At 41.1% G+C, this 21,298-nt stretch overlaps 1 protein-coding gene across 4 annotated transcripts in view; it reads left to right on the forward strand.

Annotated features, from left to right (window-relative positions):
- The window catches only part of LOC143020030 (uncharacterized), a 112,172-nt gene that overhangs the window by 25,217 nt on the left and 65,657 nt on the right, over positions 1-21,298 (forward strand). For all 4 annotated transcript variants that reach the window (XR_012965876.1, XM_076176162.1, XM_076176160.1 and 1 more), the window contains exons 5-8: positions 765-818; positions 972-1,041; positions 1,135-1,256; positions 10,463-10,653. Coding sequence is in view for 3 of the 4 variants with exons in the window: in XM_076176162.1 (XP_076032277.1) it covers positions 765-818; positions 972-1,041; positions 1,135-1,256; positions 10,463-10,653 (437 nt within the window). In the remaining variant the exon portion in view is untranslated. The remainder of the gene's footprint in view (positions 1-764; positions 819-971; positions 1,042-1,134; positions 1,257-10,462; positions 10,654-21,298) is intronic.

Below are 21,298 nucleotides of genomic sequence, written 5' to 3' on the forward strand. Positions count from 1 at the left end.
AAGTCAAAAGACATAATTTCACTCCCACCCATTTCATCCACACCCATTCCACCTCCATTTACCACTCCTCCCTCCTGCATCTTGCCCACTGCCCTGGGTCAGAAGCAATGTAGCAAGACACCGCACATCCACAGCAAGGGTGCTTTATTTAATTGGCAAACCTCCCTCTCTGTCTCCTCATGGAGTAGCATTGAAGACGTGAAGAAATACCTTCAGGCTGTGTCAAAATAACATTTGCACATAACCACACCCTAACCCCCCTATCCTCCACCCACTCCCATTCATACATCACAGTTTCAAGTATCATCCATACACAGCTGTTCTCCACTCATCCCTATCTTCTGCCTTCTCCCGTCCTCAACAGACATCCTCCTCTTTCTCAATGCCCATTTTACCCCATCCATACATCTCAACCCTTTCATCCCCTCATGTTCACTCCACCTCTGCCTCCCACACTTCTTTTACTAAACTTTCTTCACTCATTCTTTCCATGTGTCCAAACCATCCCAGTACTCTTTCATCAACCCTATCTGCCATCTCCTTTTCCACCCCTACTCTCCTCGCCTTGTTTCTCACTCTATCCAACCTTGTAACCCATACCACATTTCTCAGACATTTCATCTCAAACACATTTAAACTTCTCTCTCCTTCTCTTTAATTCCAAGTCTCTGCCCCTTACTGTATCATCAGCACAATCACCCCTTCATGTAATATCTTTAGGTAAATTAATACAAGGTCCTTTAGTGTAATTTCTCTGTTCCTAGGTTTCAGCTTGACGCCCTCCTTAAAACTGGAAAACCAAGGGAACCTAATTCATGGTATGCTGATATTATGACAGTATGTTCTGTGTATAATAAAAAAAAATTGACTTCTCTATGTGTAGTTTTGTAGAAAGTGGGTATATATTTTTGAGTTTAGCATTTTATTATAAGGGATTGGATTGACAATTTAGATATTATTAAAATTTCCAGAAACCAGGACTGGGGAAAATATTTATGCAACTCCACAGGCGTGTACTTCAACCATCACTCCTTGCTTAAGGTTATTATGAATTTTTCATTTTTGAATATACAGTTGAATATGTGGACATTGATATGCTTGATCAATATAAAATTGTGGCTTTCTCTACACCAGACGCCCAGCAAAACCCAAGGTGATAAATGATGTTGTGCCACAGACACGATCAGTTCGGCATTTGTTTTCTGAACAAGAACCTCCAAGTGTCGCTAGAAATGATTGCAATGAGTTAGTTTCTGGTTAGTAAAGCAGCAGCTTCTAATTATTCTTCATATTCTTAATATTCTTCATATTACACTTAACCCTCGATTTAACGAACAAATGCATGCAGACCCTTGTCCGTTATTTGAAAATCGGGTCCGTCCATTACCAATACTGGATACCGGACATAAGTCTGTTACGTAGAAAATTGTCCGTTAGGTTTTGGCATGCCCATATGTATTAGATATATAATAAAAAGCTACAGTACATATGTATAATGATGTACATTACATATAAAGAAGAAATTGAACCATTTCTTACCTTAAATCTAGTTGCTGCTATTTACATATGTACAGTACAGGATCTCCATTGGATTAGTGATGCCAGTCTATAGGTGCAATTTTTTTTTTTTTATCTCCAAATTTGTTCAGATATTAAATATTTAGTATATAAAAACAGGTGCAAGTATGTTATTCATCCCTCCACATATGTGCATCTATCTTATTCAAAGAGGCATTAGACAGAGTATGAAAATAAACAAGTAATTGACCATTTTAGTCACTGTCAGATGCTGCAAACCTGCAACAAGTGTAGATACTATGGGCCAGTATGGCTATTGGCTGCCTACCTTACAAAATTTACCTTTTATCTTAGCATACTCTTCAAAGATTAAACACTCCAATTTCCCATAACGACCCTGGACATTGCCTAAACACAGATCCGCCACTTGGACAGTGGAAAAGGAGTTAACATAGTAATGGGGGGAAACTGTTGTACTCCCTGCCACCCATCAAGGCTCAGAGCTTACTTTCTAGCTGACTTTTTGCTCGCTAACCCTTAACTTTAACCTACAATCATACATAAGTCCTTGAGATGCAACTAAAAAAAAAAATATATTTTTTTTACATTTTTTTCAAAAAAAAAAAAAAAAAAAAAAAAAAAAAAAAAAACATGGATATTTTCGGTTTTTAATATATTTTGTTTTAAAATAACTCGGCAAGGAAAAGAAGCTTATTAAAATAATTTTTCTGTTAGAATATCAAATAAATCAGTATACCCCTCACTTAAGGTTTTTTATGGTGTTAGGGCATTTCTATTTTCTGTGGTTTCATGTTTTGATGTGTTTTATTTACTTTACAATGTACAGTTGTCCCACTTAGTTTTGGCACTGTATTAAAAATGTTTTGGACAAAAATAGCAACTCGCCCAGTATTCTTTTTTTTTACATTTTTTTACATTTTACATGCTTTTTTTTTTTTTTTTTTTTTTTTTTAAATTTTAATTGTTTTTTTTTTTTTTTTTTTTTTTAATAGTAACTACCTTCAAAAATGTGACAAACGGTGAAATACTCAAAATGGTGTAGCAGACGACACATTTTTCTTGACTTACTAATGACATTCCTCCCTCTTATCTTGGCACCTCCTGGATGACAGGTCATCCCTGCATCCTGTCCACTGCCAAGATGAGAGGGAGGGTGGAGGGGAGTGGAATATATAGGAAATGGAATGGGTGGGAGTGGTTTCTATGCCTTTTTCTTTGTGGCTACCCCTCACATAGGGGGAAAAAGCCTTTGGTATATGTATGTATGTACTAATGACATCTATCACTCTTATTTGACCAGTAATTCGATTAATATATGTTGCAGAGGGGAGAGAGAGAGAGAACGCAGGAATCCGTTCACGTAGTGGTCGATGGTAGAATAACAACCAGCTTCAAGCTGTGAGTGGTGTTGAGTGCAGTGACAAACTAACCAAAACTAACTCGTATACTTATAAGTTATGTTATAACCCTATTAATCAATTATTTTCATTTATTTATTCAGCAGAGGGATTGTGATCCAATTATGTTGTTGTTGTTGTCGTTCCCTAGACTGTCTGTCCGAGCAGTCCCGTCTCCCCAAGGAAGGCCATAGCCGAGACTGGGTTTTCCCACAAATCCTTTATAGAGTGTATGTTGTGTTGTTTGCGTGCATGATTGTGTATAATGCAGTCTTCCATTATGTGTTGTATGGTATGGGGTGAAGTGTTACATCCTGGGCAGCTGTTCACAACACGGTCGTCCAGCCTCCTCTGGTAGCTTAGAAGTGCTGGGTGGTGACCGCATCGCAGTCTGGCCAAGTGGACTCTGTCCTTACGTGGGAGAGAGGATTCAGAAGGGTGGATATCAGGGGGTCTGGCATGCAGCAGTGTGTTGTCTTTCAGTGTGTTAATGGAGCGGTGAGTGATATGATTATGAATATGTTTCCGGAGGCTGGTATTTGGTGGTTGTGGAGGAAGAGAAGAGAGTATCTTTGTGTAATAAAGGTCTTTGGGTGTAGTTTTAATGTTTCTTGGTGTGTGTGGGTGTTCTGCTATGTAGTGTAACGGGTGTGATGTGTTTGTGGTGGCTGCAGCAAGTGTTTGTGTGCCTCTCATGTCGAGGTGTTCCTTGACTTTGAGGACTTTTGTTTCATGGTGTAAATGGTCTGTAGGTGATGTATTTGTGCAGCCTGTAATTGTTTTTAGGGCTTTGTTTTGTATGATTTGAAGGGTGTTGTGGTGTGTCTCACTGAGATTAGGAGCCCATGCAGGACTCGCATAATTCATCACTGAGCGTATACATTGTTTGTATATTGTTATATTAGTTTCTTTGTTTTGTCCAAATGTTGTTCCAGTGATTGACTTAAGTGCGTTAAGTCTAGGTGTGCATTTGTTTTTTATGTTTGTGAGGTGTTGTTTGAAAGACATGGATGTATCGTATGTTACACCAAGAATTTTCGGTGTGTTTGTGTGTGGTATTAGAGTGTTGTTGATGTAGAGATGAGGTATGTATTTGTGTTCTTTTGTCCAGTTGGTGAGAAGTGTTGCTGTAGATTTGGTTGGAGCTATTTTGAGTCTGTTTGTGATGAACCATGTGTTGAGTGTGTCAAGGTAAGGCTGGATTATTTCTGCAGCTTTGTCTGTGTTACGATGTGTGCATGTGATTGTTATGTCGTCTGCGTAAGAAGAGATTTGTATTTCTGAGGTGTCTGGCGTGGGTAAGTCATGCATGTATAGATTAAATAATGTCCTGGAGCTGCAACGTCTACGAGGTCCTGGAGCTGCAACGTCTACGTCGTGGGACCACCCCCCAACCCCAAGAGTTGGGGGCCAAACAGCAGCATTTACCCCTGGCCATCAGCTCTACGCAGATGGCACCGATCCCCAAGGAGGAGCTACGCCTACCTGGGGGAGTACCACAATCCAATTATGTATAATTGTAGGTTAAAGTTAAGGGATAGCGAGCAAAAAGTCAGGTAGAAAGTAAGCTCTGAGCCTTGATGGGTGGCGGGGAGTACAACAGTTTCCCCCCATTACTATGTTAACCCCCTTTTCCACTGTTCAAGTGGTGGATCTGTGTTTAGGCAATGTCCAGGGTCGTTATGGGAAATTGGAGTGTTTAATCTTTGAAGAGTATGCTAAGATAAAAGGTAAATTTTGTAAGGTAGCCAGCCAATAGCCATACTGGCCCATATACAGTATCACTTGTTGCATGTTTGCAGCATCTGACAGTGACTAAAATGGTCAATTACTTGTTTATTTTTACACTCCGTCTAATGTCTCTTTGAATAAGATAGATGCACTTATGTGGAGGGATGAATAACATACTTGCACCTGTTTTTATATACTAGATATTTAATATCTGAACAAATTTGGACAAGATTAAAAAAAAATCAAAGATTTTTTTTTATAAAAAAAAAAAATGCTATTATTATTATTATTATTATTATTATTTATTTTTTTTATTTTTTTATTTTTTTTATTTTTTTTTTATTTTTTTGCCTCACAGTTACTATAACATAATTGGATCACAAGCCCTCTGCTGAATGAATAAATGAAAATAATTGATTTAATAATAGGGTTATAACATAACTTATAAGTATACGAGTTAGTTTTGGTTAGTTTGTCACTGCACTCAACACCACTCACAGCTTGAAGCTGGTTGTTAGTCTACCATCGACCACTACGTAACGGATTCCTGCGTTCTCTCTCCTCTGCAACGTATATTAATCGAATTACTGGTCAAATAAGAGTGATAGATGTCATTAGGAATTCAAGAAAAATGTGTCGTCTGCAATGCCATTTTGAGTATTTCGCTGTTTGTCACATTTTTTAAGGAAGTTACTATTTAGCAAAGAAAAAAGAAAAAACAAAGCATGTAAATGAACAGACACGAAAATGTAATTAAAAAGAATACCGGGTGAGTTGCTATTCTTGTCCGAAACATTTTTAAAACTGTGTCAAAACTAAGTGGGGCAACTGTACATTGTAAAATAAATAAAACACATCAAAACATGAAACCACAGAAAATGGAAGTGCCCTAACACCATAGAAAACCTTAAGTGAGGGGAATACTGATTCATTTGATATTCTAACATTGAAAAATTATTGTAATATGGTTCTTTTCCATGCTGAGTTATTTTAAAACAAAATATATAAAAAACCCGAAAATATCCTTTTTTTTTTTTTTTTTCCCATCTCTATGCCAGCCTGGAGGCTAGCAGGGGTGACTGGGCTGACTGGTTCATTAGCTGTATCTTTTTTTTTTTTTTTTTTTTTTTTTTTTTTTTTTTTTATGGGGGCTGACAGGGCACACTGGGCTGACTGGTTCATTAGCTGCCATGGTGCCAGGCTGGTGGCTGGCAGGGCTGACTGGGGTGGCTGGTGCATCAGCTGCCCAGCTGTGATTTGGGGCAAAGAAGCTGCTAATCTTGGTCTGCTTGCCTGCCATGTATCGCTTTCTTATAACAATTTCCCTCAGGAGGCGTAATTGTGTGTAGTGGTTACAAGCTTTGGGGACTTTGCTGTATGTGGTGTAGTCCAGCAGTGTGTCCACACAGTAATGGATATGTGACATTTATTTCTTCTTCACTTCATCCTCATCCTCTCCACTGCTGTCACTTTCCTTAGCCAGTGTCGCTGATGCAATAATGTCTTTGTCATCCATCAGTTCATAGCCATCCTGATTTTCCTGTTCGTCAATCCATTCATGGACGTCATCCATAGTGGTGCTTGTTTCCCTTCCATGACGAAGCTGCTGATGTATGTCCTCTGCTTGAAAACCTTTAAAATCTGGCTTGCTATCAGTCTCGGTCAGAAGCTTGTTCCAGCTGTTGGCTATGGTGGAGACCTTCATACTGTCCCAACTGTAGGCAAAGTTGAACACTGCTGACCTGATTGTGCAGGCCTTGCAGTTTGCAATTGTTCTCTGTCCTCACTGATCCTCTTCCTCGTCTTTCTCTGTCTCCTCCACAGCTAGCACCTCTTCCAGGTAACGGTGAATACATCTTCTCTTCAGTGCTGAAATGACACCTTGGTCCATGGGCTGAATGACCAAAATTATGTTCATAGCCATCCTGATTTTCCTGTTCGTCAATCCATTCATGGACGTCATCCATAGTGGTGCTTGTTTCCCTTCCATGACGAAGCTGCTGATGTATGTCCTCTGCTTGAAAACCTTCAAAATCTGGCTTGCTATCAGTCCCGGTCAGAAGCTTGTTCCAGCTGTTGGCTATGGTGGAGACCTTCATACTGTCCCAACTGTAGGCAAAGTTGAACACTGATTGTGCAGGCCTTGCAGGCCTTGCAGTTTGCAATTGTTCTCTGTCCTCACTGATCCTCTTCCTCGTCTTTCTCTGTCTCCTCCACAGCTAGCACCTCTTCCAGGTAACGGTGAATACATCTTCTCTTCAGTGCTGAAATGACACCTTGGTCCATGGGCTGAATGACCAAAATTATGTTTGGTGGTAGGTACATCACTCAAATGCGGCCATCACCACTCACCAAGATCTCTTCACTTCATGTGGGTCAATTTTCAACACCTGAAATTTTCACACAGCAGGCACAAAATGCTTAGCAAACCACTCAGAAAAAAATTGCGCTGGTAAACCATGCCTTTTGGAAATGAAAATACAGCACAGGGAGATAATTCATTACAGGTCGCAGAGCTCTGGGTTGGCGGGCCTTACCCACAACAACCAGGGGGAGGCGGTGGGTTCCCGTTGCATTCGCACCCACCATTATGCTGATCCTCTCCTTGTTCATCTTTTTTCCCCTCTCTGACTCCTCCCCTTTCCTCACTTGACTGTTTTTGGGCATTGAGCGCCAAAATAACCAGTCTCATCTGCATTGTAAATCTGTGACTGACTTAATCCTACATTCACAATTATTTTCTTTAGCTTCTCACAAAAAGGTTCCACCTCCTCCATGTCAGCACTGCCAGCCTCCCCCCTGACAACTTTATTGAATATCCCATGGCAATTACGAAAGCACCACAGCCAACCATCACTTGCCCTGAAATCAGCAATTTCTAATTTTGTGGCCAGTCGCTTAGCGGCACTTAAAATCTCCAGACCACGGATGTTAACACCACACGCTCACTGCTGCACATACCACTTCATTACTGTTGTGTCTAACTCACATTGTTTGCCTGTTTTCATATGCTTACGAGGAGCTAGCACCACCATGCACACTAGGAGTAACATCATCACAATACATAGAAGCATATTCCATGAGCTTAGCCTTAGCTCTCTTGATATCTGAAAGTTTGTTTTTTTACACCATACTCATCAAACATTTTTCACACTCACGCCTTGTTCCAGCTTCTTCGGCAGCTCGAGCTTCATTTACACTGACAAATGCTTGCGCGTAGCCTTGGGAGGCATGTTGGTACAGATGCACACACATACATACATATACCAAAGGCTTTTTCCCCCTACACAGGGGGTAGCCAAAAAGAAAAAGGCATAGAAACCACTCCCACCCATTCCATTTCCTATATATTCCACTCCCCTCCACCCTCCTCCCTCCCTCTTATCTTGGCACCTCCTGGATGACAGGTCATCCCTGCATCTTGTTCACTGCCCTGGGTCAGAAGCAGTGTCGCAAGACACAGCACATCCACAGCAAGGCCGCATCTTAAATTCGGCGACCCCCCCCCTCTCCGTCCCCCCATGCAGAAAAGGAGCAGATGGGGAGAAATCCCTTCGGGCTGCATCAAATTTTTTTCTCGTACATACTTCCTCACCCCCATCCCCCACCCACTTCCCCCACCCACTTCCCCCACCCACTTCCCCCACCCACTTCCCCCACCCACTTCCCCCACCCACTTCCCCCTCATGCATTACAGCATCATCTATACAAAACCCCTCTCCATTCACCCCTATCTTCTGTCCTCTCCCATTCTTCCTCCACAGACATTCCTTTCTTTCATAATGCCCCTTTCACCCCATCCATCCATCTCATCCTAGGACACCCCCTCATATTCACTCCTTCCACCTCTGCCTTCCACACTTCTTTTACTAATCTTTCTTCACGCATTCTTTCCATATGTCCAAACCATCCCAATACTCTTTCATCACCCCTATCTCCCAGCTCCCTTTCCACCCGTTCTCCTCCTCGCCTCCTCATTTCTCACTCTATCTAGCATACTTCTCAGACATTTCATCTCAAACACATTCAAACTCCTTCTCTCTTCATCTCTCATGTTCCATGTTTCTGCCCTGTACAGTGCTGTTGGCACAATCACTCCTTCATACAACCTCCTCTTAGCATCCATTCCCAGATGTCTATTTCTCATTACACTTTTTAATCCACCAAGGCATTTACTTGCTTCTCTCAATCTATATTCTACCTCCACCCCCACTCCTTCCTTTCCTGTCACATTTGCACCCAAGTATCTAAAACTATCCACTTCCTCCAGTCTTTCACCCTTTATGCTCACTTCCAGCCTGCTGTCACTCTCTCCCCTTGTACATCTCATCACCTTACTTTTGCCCACATTTATAGCTTCCTTCTTTCATACACCTCAAACTCTGTCACTTCCTCAATCCCTCCTCTGATCCTGCCACAAGCGCAGTGTTGTCCGCAAACAACAACTGGCTCACCTCCCACTTTTCTCCATTTTCTTTAATCATCTCCAACCACTGACCTACCCTTGCATTTACCTCTCGCACCACCCCATCCATGTAAAGATTGAACAGCCAGGGTGACATAATACATCCCTGACAAAGTCCCACCTTTACCTCAAACCATTCACTCTCTCCATTTCTAATCCTAACACAAGCTCTACTACTCTCGTAAAAACTCTTGACTGCTCTTAACCACTTCCATAATAATGCGATTATTATGACGCAACATCGCACGTCGGGCAGCTAATGCTGCCAGATGTGCGATGTGCCCCGGAGTGAAGAGGTTAACAACTTTCCTCCTTTTCCATATATCAGCAGTACCTCCCACAGTGCCTTCCTGTCTCCCCTATCGTAAGCCTTTTCCAGATCCATAAAAGCCCAAAAAACATCCTTACCTTTTCCTATACCTTTCTCACATATTTGTCTTACCACAAAAATCTGAACTACACAACCCCTACCTGTCCTAAACCCACATTGTTCCTCACCAATTACTCCCTCTGTTCCTCTCCTAATCCTCTCAATCAAGGCCCTCCCATAAGCCTTCCCAACTACATTCAACAAGCTGATCCCTCTGAAACTACTACATTTATACTTGTCCCCCTTTCCCTTGTAAAGCGGAACTATACACGCACTCCTCCAGTCCTCCGGCACACTACCCTCTCTTAAACAAACATTAAATAAACTCACCAGCCAGTCCACCATAACTGTACCTCCTTTCTTCATACGCACACACAACAACCTGAAAATTTGCAGACAATGGACAAGGTACGGTATGTGAACGTTGAGCGGACTGCACAAACCACAACAACAATGGCGGCGGCGGCAGGTGTTCCCGCTCATTCCACCACCTACCGGTCAACAGTTGCACTGCGGCGCCACATTCAAAGTGACTCTACCAGAGAAATTTTCATTTTATGGATTTTGTCTAGTACATTTTGACCGTTACTACTGGAAACCTATCAGACAAATTTTCATTTTACGGACTTTGTCCGATGCTATTTGACTGTTACTACCAGACACCTATTGGACAAATTTTCATTTTACAGACTTTGTCCAGTATTTGACTGTTACTACCGGACACCTATCGGACAAATTTTCATTTTATGGATTTCGTCCAGAATTTCACTGTTGCTGCCAGACACTTCCCCCCCCCCCCCGCTAAATCAAAAGTCCGCAAAATTGACGTCCGCTAAATCGAGGGATGAGTGTATTATTACTATTATTATTCTATTTCTTAAATATATATAAAGAGAGCAAATTGATAAGATTGGATGGGCGGGGCCCTAATTTTTTAGAAATTTTAATTTCGTATTACAGAGAAATTGGAGGAGAAGAGTGTTAGTTTTGAGAAATTCTGCTCCTTCACAATGGCATCCCTGGATCGAATCCAACTTCTGTGGAATTCATCTGAACCCAGGGATTTGCAAGATATATTGTCCCCAATCACATGTTCATCCTATTGTTCGTATGGCTGCCATTCCAATCTTTCATCACCTATTGATATCAGGGTGAGTTGTTTTGTGTGTGAGTCAAGAGGCAGTATTTTACAGAGCTCAGTTGAGTGTGGGAGTTTGGATGGAGGGAAATGTGTGAGTGCATATAAAACAGCAACAAGACATGCAGATTCTCTGTATGGAGTATTGAATTAACAAGTTTCTTGCAGTTGCTACTTTTAAGGATGGAGAGTAGGGGGTTGGTTGGTTGCTGATTAAGTGCAGTGGCCTTGGTTTGAAAGTATTGTCATGCTGCACTGCTTCTGACTGGGCAGTGGGTAGGAGACCAGGATGACCTTACATCCACAAAGAGCTAAGATGATAGGGAAACAAGGGTGGAGGATGGGGAGTGGATGTGTGCCTTTGACTTGGCCACCTTCCTTTTAAAGGGGAAGAAACCCTTGTTAAAAGCATTGGGTCTGTCATCTTTGAAAGATCAAAGAGAAAGAGGTGATAGATTACAGTATTCAGGTCACTAAAGGGGATAGATTGCATTGACAGAAGAGATCTGATTAAAGATGGGGGGGTTTTAACCTCTTCTATATGATGATACCTACATAGGTGTTATGAGATGCGAGTGGGTATACAAGAATGCCGGTGTCAGCATCGTGATTGTATTTATATTTGTAATAGGCGGGTCAATATATGAAAAAAAGTACCATGACCCCAAAAAAATGATACAAAAAGGTTTCTGCCTCTAATGGCTGTAATGAGTATGAGAAAAAAAGTCTACCAAAATCTGACCCCCGGAAGTGGGTCAAAACTGGGTCATTTCCAAGATGGCCGCCGCTGACCAAAAAATCACTGAAACTGCTGTAACTTTGTTAATATTTGGGATAGAACAGCAACTGATACGTCTATTTTAAGGTTTTAAGGGTCAAGAAATGCATTGGTTACAAAAAAAATTAATTAGGCCATTCAGTTAATCGTTTTTCCCAGCCATTAAATTATCAAATCTAATATGTAATATAAGTGAATTATTATCACTATAACATTTTATTAATGTTAGTATTATATTAATTTTATTACATACATATACCAAGGCTTTTTCCCCCTTACCAGGGAGGTAGCCAAAAAGGACAAGGCATAAAATCATTCCCACCCATTCCATCCCCAAAAACACTCCACACCCCTCCATCCTCCCTCCCATCTTAGCACCTCCTAGATGACGGGTCATCCCTGCACCCTGTCCACTGCCCTGGGTCAGAAGCAGTGTCGCAAGACACAGCACATCCACAGCAAGGCCGCTTCATTAAATTGGCGACCCCCCCCCTCTCCGTCCCCCCATATAAAGGAGAGGACAGGGAGAAATCCCTTTGGGCTGCGTCAAAATTTTGGCTCGCACACACTACCTCACCCCCCATTCCCCATCCATTCCACCGTCCATTCCACCTCATGCATCACAACATTTTCCATATACAACCATTCTCTATTCACCCCTGTCTTCTGTCCTCTCCTGTCCTTCCTCAACAGACATTCCCCTCTTCCCCAAAGCCCCCTTCACCCCATCCATCCATCTCATCTTAGGACGTCCCCTCATGTTCACTCCCTCCACATCTGCCTTCCATACCTCCTTTACTAGTCTTTCTTCACTCATTCTTTCCATGTGTCCAAACCATCCTAATACTCTTTCATCAACCCTATCTCCCAACTCCCTTTCCACCCCTGTTCTCCTCCTCACCTCCTCATTTCTCACTCTATCCAGCCTAGTAACCCCCATCATACTTCTCAGACACTTCATCTCAAACACATTCAAGTTCCTTCTCTCTTCCTCTCTTATGTTCCATGTTTCTGCTCCATACAGTGCTGTTGGCACAATCACTCCTTCATACAGTCTCCTCTTAGCATCCATTCCCAAATGTCTATTCCTCATTACACTTTTTAAACCACCAAGGCATTTACTCGCTTCTCTCAATCTACATTCTACCTCCACCTTCACTCCACCTTTTCCTGTCACATTTGCACCCAAATATCTAAAACTATCCACTTCCTCCAGTTGCTCTCCCTTAATGCTCACTTCCAGTCTACTGCCACTTTCACCCCTTGTACATCTCATCACCTTACTTTTACCCACATTTATCTTCAGCTTTCTTCTATCACACACTCTCCCAAACTCTGTCACCAAATTCCTCAATCCTTCCTCCGATCCTGCCACAAGCGCAGTGTCGTCCGCAAACAACAGCTGGCTCACCTCCCACTTTTCTCCATTTTCCTTAACCATCTCCAATCCCTGACCCACTACCCTTGCATTCACCTCTCGCACCACCCCATCCATGTATAAGTTGAACAGCCAGGGTGACATAACGCATCCCTGACGAAGTCCCACCTTTACCTCAAACCACTCACTCTCTCCATTTCTAATCCTGACACAAGCTCTACTACTCTCATAAAAACTCTTGACAGCTCCTAGAAGCTTTCCTCCTATCCCGTATATACGCATAACCTCCCACAGTGCCTTTCTGTCTACCCTGTCGTAAGCCTTTTCCAGATCCATAAAAGCCGAGAAAACATCCTTCCTCTTTCCTATAGCTTTCTCACATATCTGTCTTACCACAAAAATCTGATCTACACAACCTCTACCTGTCCTAAACCCCCACTGTTCCTCACCAATTACTCCCTCTGTTCCTCTCCTAATCCTCTCAATCAAGATCCTCCCATAAGCCTTCCCAACTACACTTAACAAGCTAATCCCTCTGAAACTACTACATTCACACTTGTCCCCCTTTCCCTTGTAAAGTGGAACTATACAAGCACTCCTCCAGTCCTCTGGCACTCTACCTTCTCTCCAGCAAACATTAAACAACCTCACCAGCCAGTCCACCATCACTATACCTCCTTTTTTAAGACATTCTGCATGGCATCCATCCATACCAGGTGCCTTACCTGCTTTCATCATCTTAACTGCTGCCTTCACTTCATCCTTCCTTATTTCTCCTCCATTTTCCTCACTCATCACTCTCATTTTCTTGGCATTTCCCACTGCAGCTATATTTCCATCCCTATCCTCCTTCACATTAAGCAACTCCCTAAAATATTCTGCCCATCTTCCCCTTACTGACTTCTCCTCCATTATCATCTCTCCATCTGCACCTTTTACCTTTTCTTCTCCAATTGATTTGCCTCCTCTTCCTCTCTTAATTTCTTTCCAAAACATCTTTTTATTATTTTCAAAAGTTTCTGTCATACTCTTACCCCATTTTACATCTGGTCTCCTCTTTGCCTCCTTTACCTTTTTCTTTACTTCTCTTTTCTTTTCCCTGTACGTCTCATATGACTCCCTCATCCTATTTTGTAACCAATCTGTGAAAGCTCGCTTCTTCTCTTCTACAACCTTCTTCATTTCCTCATCCCACCATTCACTACCCTTCCTTCTATTTCCTCCTGACCTTCTTGTTCGACACACCATCTTTGCACACTTTGTGACTCCCTCCTTGAACCATCCCCATTCCTCCTCCACACCTACCTCTACTCTATCCTTCACTCCCTCCCACTCCTCCTTCAGCTTCCTCTTGTACTCCTTCTCCTTTTCCTCTTCGTTTAAAGAGTTCACTCTAAGCACCTCCCCACCTTTTGTCCCTTTCCTCTTCCTCCATCTGTCCTCCACTCTCAACTTACCTTCCACCAAAAAATTATCTGATATTCCCCCACCCTCTCCCCTTAGCACATGGACATCCCTAACTCTTCCTATCATAATCCTATTTACCACTACATAGTCCATTATCTACCACCTTTCCCTCCACCACCCTCTCCCATGTGTACTTATGCTTGACTCTTCCGAAACACTGTATTTGCTATCATCAACTCTCTTTCTAGACACATTTCCACCATCAACTCTCCACTACGATTCTTTCCTGGAACTCCACATTTCCCAACCACTCCATCAATTGGACCATTTCCTACCCTAGCATTAAGGTCTCCCAGTACTATTACATTGACATTTCTCCCTAAATCCTCTATGCACTCATTTAAATCTATCCAAAAGGCCTCCCTTTCTTCTACACTCCTCTCACTGCCAGGCCCATCGAAGCAACAACACCGCTCGTCGTCGCTGTCGTCGCGCGACCAAGAAGAAGAGGATTTACGACGAAAAAGGAAAACCTGGTTTGTACTGTAGGGGTGGGGAGTGAACGTGAGTGCCCGAAATGGTATCTATGCAGTGCTAGTTAATTGTGTTAACTCGAAATTAGCAAAAATGAATGAAAACGACTCGAAAGCCAGTTGCGAATCAGAGCCATCTGGCGGCAATCCACTGAACCGCGATGTAAACAATAAACAAAACACGTGTTATGACAATGATTTCTTAGGGTTTGGTAAGTACGAAAGAAAGAACTTAAGTAGATTATTAGAGATAGAGAGAGAGATGAGCAAAAATAGGACTCGGTGGGAAAATGAAATCATGGACTTAAGAAAAGAGGTCATTGGTTTAATTGATTGTTTATCTAAGACTAACCATGAAATTTCTGACCTGAAAAAAGCTAACTTGGATCTTACAAACGAAATTAAAGAAATGAAAAGAGACATAAATGAACTGAAGAATGATAATGAAAAGAAGAAAACTAATGATAATAGCGAAAATCTAAAGCAGGAAGTGAACAACAAATTACAAGAATTGACACAAAAGATCGAAGAAAACTTAGGTGGGGACAGTATCCAGGAAATTAAGAAGTGGAAAGAAAATATTGAAAATAAAGAAATTGCTTTCAAAGAAATAGTCAAGCAGCAAATGCAAGATAATGCAAAAGACACAATCATTCAAGTGATTAACGAAAAAGCAAATTGGGTCAGGGACACAGTAGATAGGAAGAAATGTATTGTGGTTTATGGGCTTAAAGAAAAACAAGGATTGGCGAGGTACATGAGAGAAAAAGAAGAAAAAGAGACAGCAGTAGAAATCCTTAATGAAATTCAGGGGGGAGATAGTGATTCAGGCACAGACTTAGAAGAGACTTACAGAATTGGTCGCTATACTAAGGATAGGAATCGACCTCTAAAGATAAAACTAAGGTCACAAGTGGTAGTAGAAGACATATTTGAAAAAGTAGGTAACTTGGCAAAGAGTGAAAAATACAATAAGATATGGATAAAAAGAGAAATGAGTACTGAGGAATTAGAAAAAGAAAGGGCGCTAAGAGAAGAAGCAAAGGAAAAAAACTTGAAAAGATCGGAGACAGAATGCAAAGAATTCCAGTGGAGAGTAATAGACTTGAGATTAAGACAATGGCGCTTCAAAACGAACAAAACAAGGGAAGAAGAAACCAGGGAGAAGGAAGAAAATTAAAAGTGGCCTATACCAACATTGACGGACTAATTTCGGGACTGAACGAACTCAATGATTATCTGTTAGAAGCAAAACCAGACATAATGGGAATTGTAGAGACTAAACTAAGAGGTGAAATACCATCCACTGTTATCGGACAAGGTTTATACAACTACTGGATAAAAAACAGGGACAAGAAACAGGGAGGGGGAATCATGTTCTTGGCCAAGAAAGACCTAAAGGTGACAAAAATTGCAGAGGGCAAAGGTAATGCTGAATTGATCATGATAAAAGTCGAAGGCAAGAATATGAAAAGTAGAAAGTTTGTGGTGACTTATGTGCCTCCAAAAACAAGCGCTTGGAAAGAAATTGAACATACAAAAATGCTAGATGACACAAGAAAATCACTCAATGAGATACTAATGGGTAAGAGTAATCTGGTAGTTATGGGGGACTTCAATTGCAAAGAAATTTGTTGGGACAGCATGACAGTGCAAGGAGGAGATGACTCGTGGGGCAATGTACTGCTAGATATGACCATGGAGTACACAATGACCCAATGGGTCCGTGAAAACACAAGGTACAGAAATAATGAAGAGCCATCGAAACTAGATCTAATATTTACAACAGAGCCTGAAATAGTGCATAAAGTCCAGTATGAGACACCAATTGGAAAGAGTGACCATGTACTCATCGAAACTATACTAAAGGAAGAAATAGACATAGAGAGGAACGAAAAGCATAGGAAAGGAAGACTGAGGTACAACAAAACAGACTTTACAAAACTAAAGACATTCTTCCGGAATGCAAACTGGGAAATATTTTACAGGGAAGAAACAGCAGTGGAAGAGAAATGGAATATATTGATGGAAAACTACAATGAAGGGGTAAACAGGCATGTACCAAGACAAAAGCGAGAGAGAGAGTACATTAAATGTTGGTTCAACAAAAGATGCAGTGAGGCAAAAGACAGAAGGGACAAAGCTTGGAAAAAGTGGAGAAAAGACAAAAAACAAAGCAAATGGCAAATTTATGTTAACTATAGAAATGAGTATGTTAATGTGAGAAGAGAGGAGAAAAGGAACCATGAGAAGGATATTATAGACAAATGCAAAGAGCAACCCAAACTATTCTATCGGTATGTGAATGGTAAACTTAAAAACAAACAGGAATTGGTGAAACTATGCCAAGGAAACATAGAATACACAGAAGATTTAGAGATGGCCGAAGTCATGAACAATCACTTTAAATCTGTTTTCACCAGAGAGAAAATACCGAATTGTGACATAGACAAAAACAAGAAATCTCCCCTCATGAATGAGTTTACAGCATCACTAAAGGAAATATCAGAACATTTATCAAGGCTGGATGTCAGAAAATCACATGGCCCGGACGGTATTGCAAATTGGATTCTAAAGGAGTGCAAAGAAGAACTAACAGACAAAATACACATCTTAATAAACAGCTCACTCAAAGAAGGAAAGATACCCGAGGACTGGAAAAACGCTAACATTGTACCAATACACAAAGGAGGAAACAAAGAAGAACCCACCAACTATAGGCCAGTATCACTAACAAGCACCATTGCCAAAATTTGTGAGAAAATAATCAAGAATAGATGGGTAAAACATCTGGAAGACAATGACATATTAAACCCAAGACAATTCGGATTCAGACAAGGAAGATCATGCTCCACAAACTTAATATGCTTTTACTCAAGACTAATAGACATAGTGCAAGAAAGAAATGGATGGGCTGATTGTGCATTCCTAGACTTGCAAAAAGCCTTTGACAAAGTACCACACAGAAAACTACTAAAAAAACTGGAACACATAGGAGGAATACAGGGAAACCTACTAAAATGGATAGAGGACTTTCTGACTGGTAGAAAGATGAGAGTAGTGCTCAGAGAAAAATATTCAGACTGGAAAGAGGTGATCAGTGGAGTACCGCAAGGATCTGTGCTGGCACCAATAATGTTTGCTATCTATATGAATGACATGGATGAGGACGTGAACTGCTACATGAGCTTCTTTGCCGATGACGCCAAACTGCTAAGGAAAATAGAAACTGATGAGGACTGTGAAGCACTGCAAGAAGACCTAAATAGGGTATGGAACTGGAGTCAGAAATGGGAAGTGGATTTTAATACTAAGAAGTGTAGCATAATGGAGTTTGGAAAAAGCAAAAACAGAATATCAGGAAAATATACAATTGGAACCAAAGAAGTAAAGAAAGTAGGATCCGAAAAAGATTTGGGAGTAATTATCACGAACGACTTGTCCTATGATATACAGATTAACAAAATTGTCGGGGAGACTTACAACTTGCTAAGATCAATAAAAGTGGCGTTTACATACTTGGACGAAGACATGATGAAAAAAATATTGGTTACATTGATAAGGCCTAGATTAGAGTATGCAGCGACATTGTGGTCCCCCAGTACCAAAAAGAATATAAAGAAAATAGAAAGAATCCAAAGAGCAGCTACAAAAATGGCACCTGCACTTGCAAACCTATCATACGAAGAGAGATTGGCTAAACTGGAGTTACCGACACTGGAGCAAAGAAGAGAGAGAGGTGACCTATTGACCATCTACAGAATCATGAAAGGCACAGAGGTACTCGATAGTGAGAACTTACTTAACTGGGACAAAAGAAACACAAGAGGACATGGAAAGAAAATAAAAAAACATAGCTATAGAAGAGAACTGAAGAAAAACAGTTTTCCTCATAGAGTTTTGGACACTTGGAACAAACTGGACAATGAAATAGTATGCGCAAAAACCATTCATGAGTTTAAAAACAAACTAGACACTGCAAGATACAAAGGCGGGACAACACGAGCATAGCTCCCCTTCCCGCAAAATACAACTAGGTAAATACAACTAGGTAAATATGCACTTACAAAAGACCCACATCTCCTTTCCCAGTTTCACCTTCATCCACATTATCCTTGAGGAAACCTTCCACTCCACTACACTTTTACCTATCTTTCTTCACTTACTAGAATAGCCACCCCTTCCCTCCCTCGCCCTCTCTTTACTCCTGATAACCTCCCACTTACACTCCCAAACTTACACTCACCCTTCCCTTTCAACTTAGTTTCACTCAAAGCCAACCCATCCATCTTTCTTCTCACAAACATACTACCTATCTCTTTCCTTTTACTCTCATCTGTACCACATCCACGCACATTAAAAGACCCAAACATTAGGGTGCTGGTCCGAAAACTCCCAGACCCTTTTATACCTTTACTTTTTCTTTTAGGAATGTGCCCTGTGGGGCTACAAGGAGAAGGATGCCTAGTCCCACTCCCCGTCCCTTTATTCTCGCCTCTTACGATCCAAGTGGGAATACTTGGTGGCAGTATTCTTTTCCCCCACCACAGAAAAAGAAAATACTCAGAGAAATGGTACAGTATAGCAACAAGGGTTGGGGGACTGCGTAACGGAGGGACAGTCATAGTATAAAAGTGTCATCATTTCTCTATGAACAGAGTTTTCCTCTATCATAGACAAAATGATGTGTGGCTCTGGTCCGTAGGGGTGCCCCATATAGACCCTAAAGTATCGACTGCATGCTACTTTGCCACAGTAACAAGCAGCCAATTCCCTAGACGGGGTATATTTATTATGTTTCAGATCTGAAGATGAGTGCTTCTGGTCTTATCTCTGACATCTGCCCAATTTGCAAAGAAGCATTTGCCGATACAGATAGTATTGTTAAAATTGGCCACAAGGGTGCAGATGGTATAAATGCAGCAAGTGCTAAGCAAGAAGACAGCATTGTTGTGACTGCTGGCTGTAAAGGGCATCCAGGTTGTCGTAAGTGGTATATAAACAAGCGTGACATTGAAAACCAAAAGAAGAAAGATACATCTTCCAGCAACTCAGTGAAAAGGAGTAAACGTGTGTTGGGTGGACCATTTGACAGTAAAACTGATTGCCTTTTCTGTGGGACTCGTGTAGTGCTAGGACGAACGGACTATAGCTGCGTTAAAACAGATGACTGCACCAGAACAATCCTGCAGTATTGTGAAAGTCGAAAGGATGACTGGGCATTTATTGTTAAAGGCCGCATTGAATATTATGGTGGTGATCTTCATGCTGCTGACAGCATTTACCACCATATCTGCAGAAGCAATTTCCGTAATGGGTATGACATACCTATTCAGTTTCAAGGAGAAACTAGTGATGCAAAACACAGAAAATCTGGAAGACCAAAAGATGAAGACCAGGAACAAGCATTTGAGAGAATGTGTAAATATCTGGAAATTAATGACGAAGAACAGTTAACTGTATCATTTCTGCAGAAAAAAATGAAAGGTTTTCTAATGCATGAAGATTCAGATCCTTATGGAAATCAATATCTGAAGATTAAACTGAAGGAAAAATATGGAGATTCTATTTGTTTTGCAGAAAAAGGTGGATTAAATGACATAATTACGTTTAGAGAGAGCGTCACAAATACTTTGGTCTTATTACAAAGCACAACAACAAGGTGGTGATGAAGAGGCACAAAAACAAGCTATAATAGAAGCGGCTGCAAGACTAATTAAAGCTGATATTAAAAGAAATGTACCTTCAATTACTGATACCTATCCAAAAGCTGAAGAGCTGAAGCTCAAGTCCACATTGAGTTTTCTTCCAGAGACATTACAAAAGTTTCTAAGGTATCTGTTTGTTGGGAAAAACACTCAGTGCAAAGTAGCCAGTATAGGACAAGCCATAGTACAAGCTGTCAGACCACAGGCAGTCATAGCACCATTGTAAATAGGTCTTGCAGTACAAGTGCATCATTTATACTGTTCTAAATTTCTTGTGGACGTTCTTCATGAGATGGGATATTGCACATCATATGATGAGGTGCGCAGGTTTGAGAAGAATGCAGCGAACTGTGGTACACCAGATCTTCTAGTTGAAGATGCTGATAACACAGGATTTATCATTGTTATTTGCCGGGGATAATGTAGACCACAATATTCTGACCATTGATGGCAAAGGTACATTTCATTGGATGGGAATGATAGGTGCACTGACCCCAGGAAAGATAACAAGCCATCTTGTGAAGAGACAAAACATATCAGAATTAAATATAGTAGATATTGCGAAAGTTGACATCATTGAGTACCGTTTCTCCAGACATGCCCTTCAAAATGTTAAGTTTCATAAACTACCAGATGTACAAGGTGGAGACATGAAAGTTGATATCTTGTGGGAGATTTCGTGTCACTTTGAGCAACCTGTTCCAAACTGGCAAGGAATGATGCACATCATCCACCATGGTTCTGCACATCCTGGTAAGTCATCTATTCTGTACTTACCAATGATTGACATGTATTCTGGAGATAAAACCTGCATTCTTTCTACACTGGAGTTTCTCAGCAAAATGGCCATCAGA

Source organism: Oratosquilla oratoria, chromosome 38 (assembly GCF_046742065.1).
Source record: "Oratosquilla oratoria isolate Oo_2021 chromosome 38, ASM4674206v1, whole genome shotgun sequence".
Taxonomy (NCBI): Eukaryota; Metazoa; Arthropoda; class Malacostraca; order Stomatopoda; family Squillidae; genus Oratosquilla; species Oratosquilla oratoria.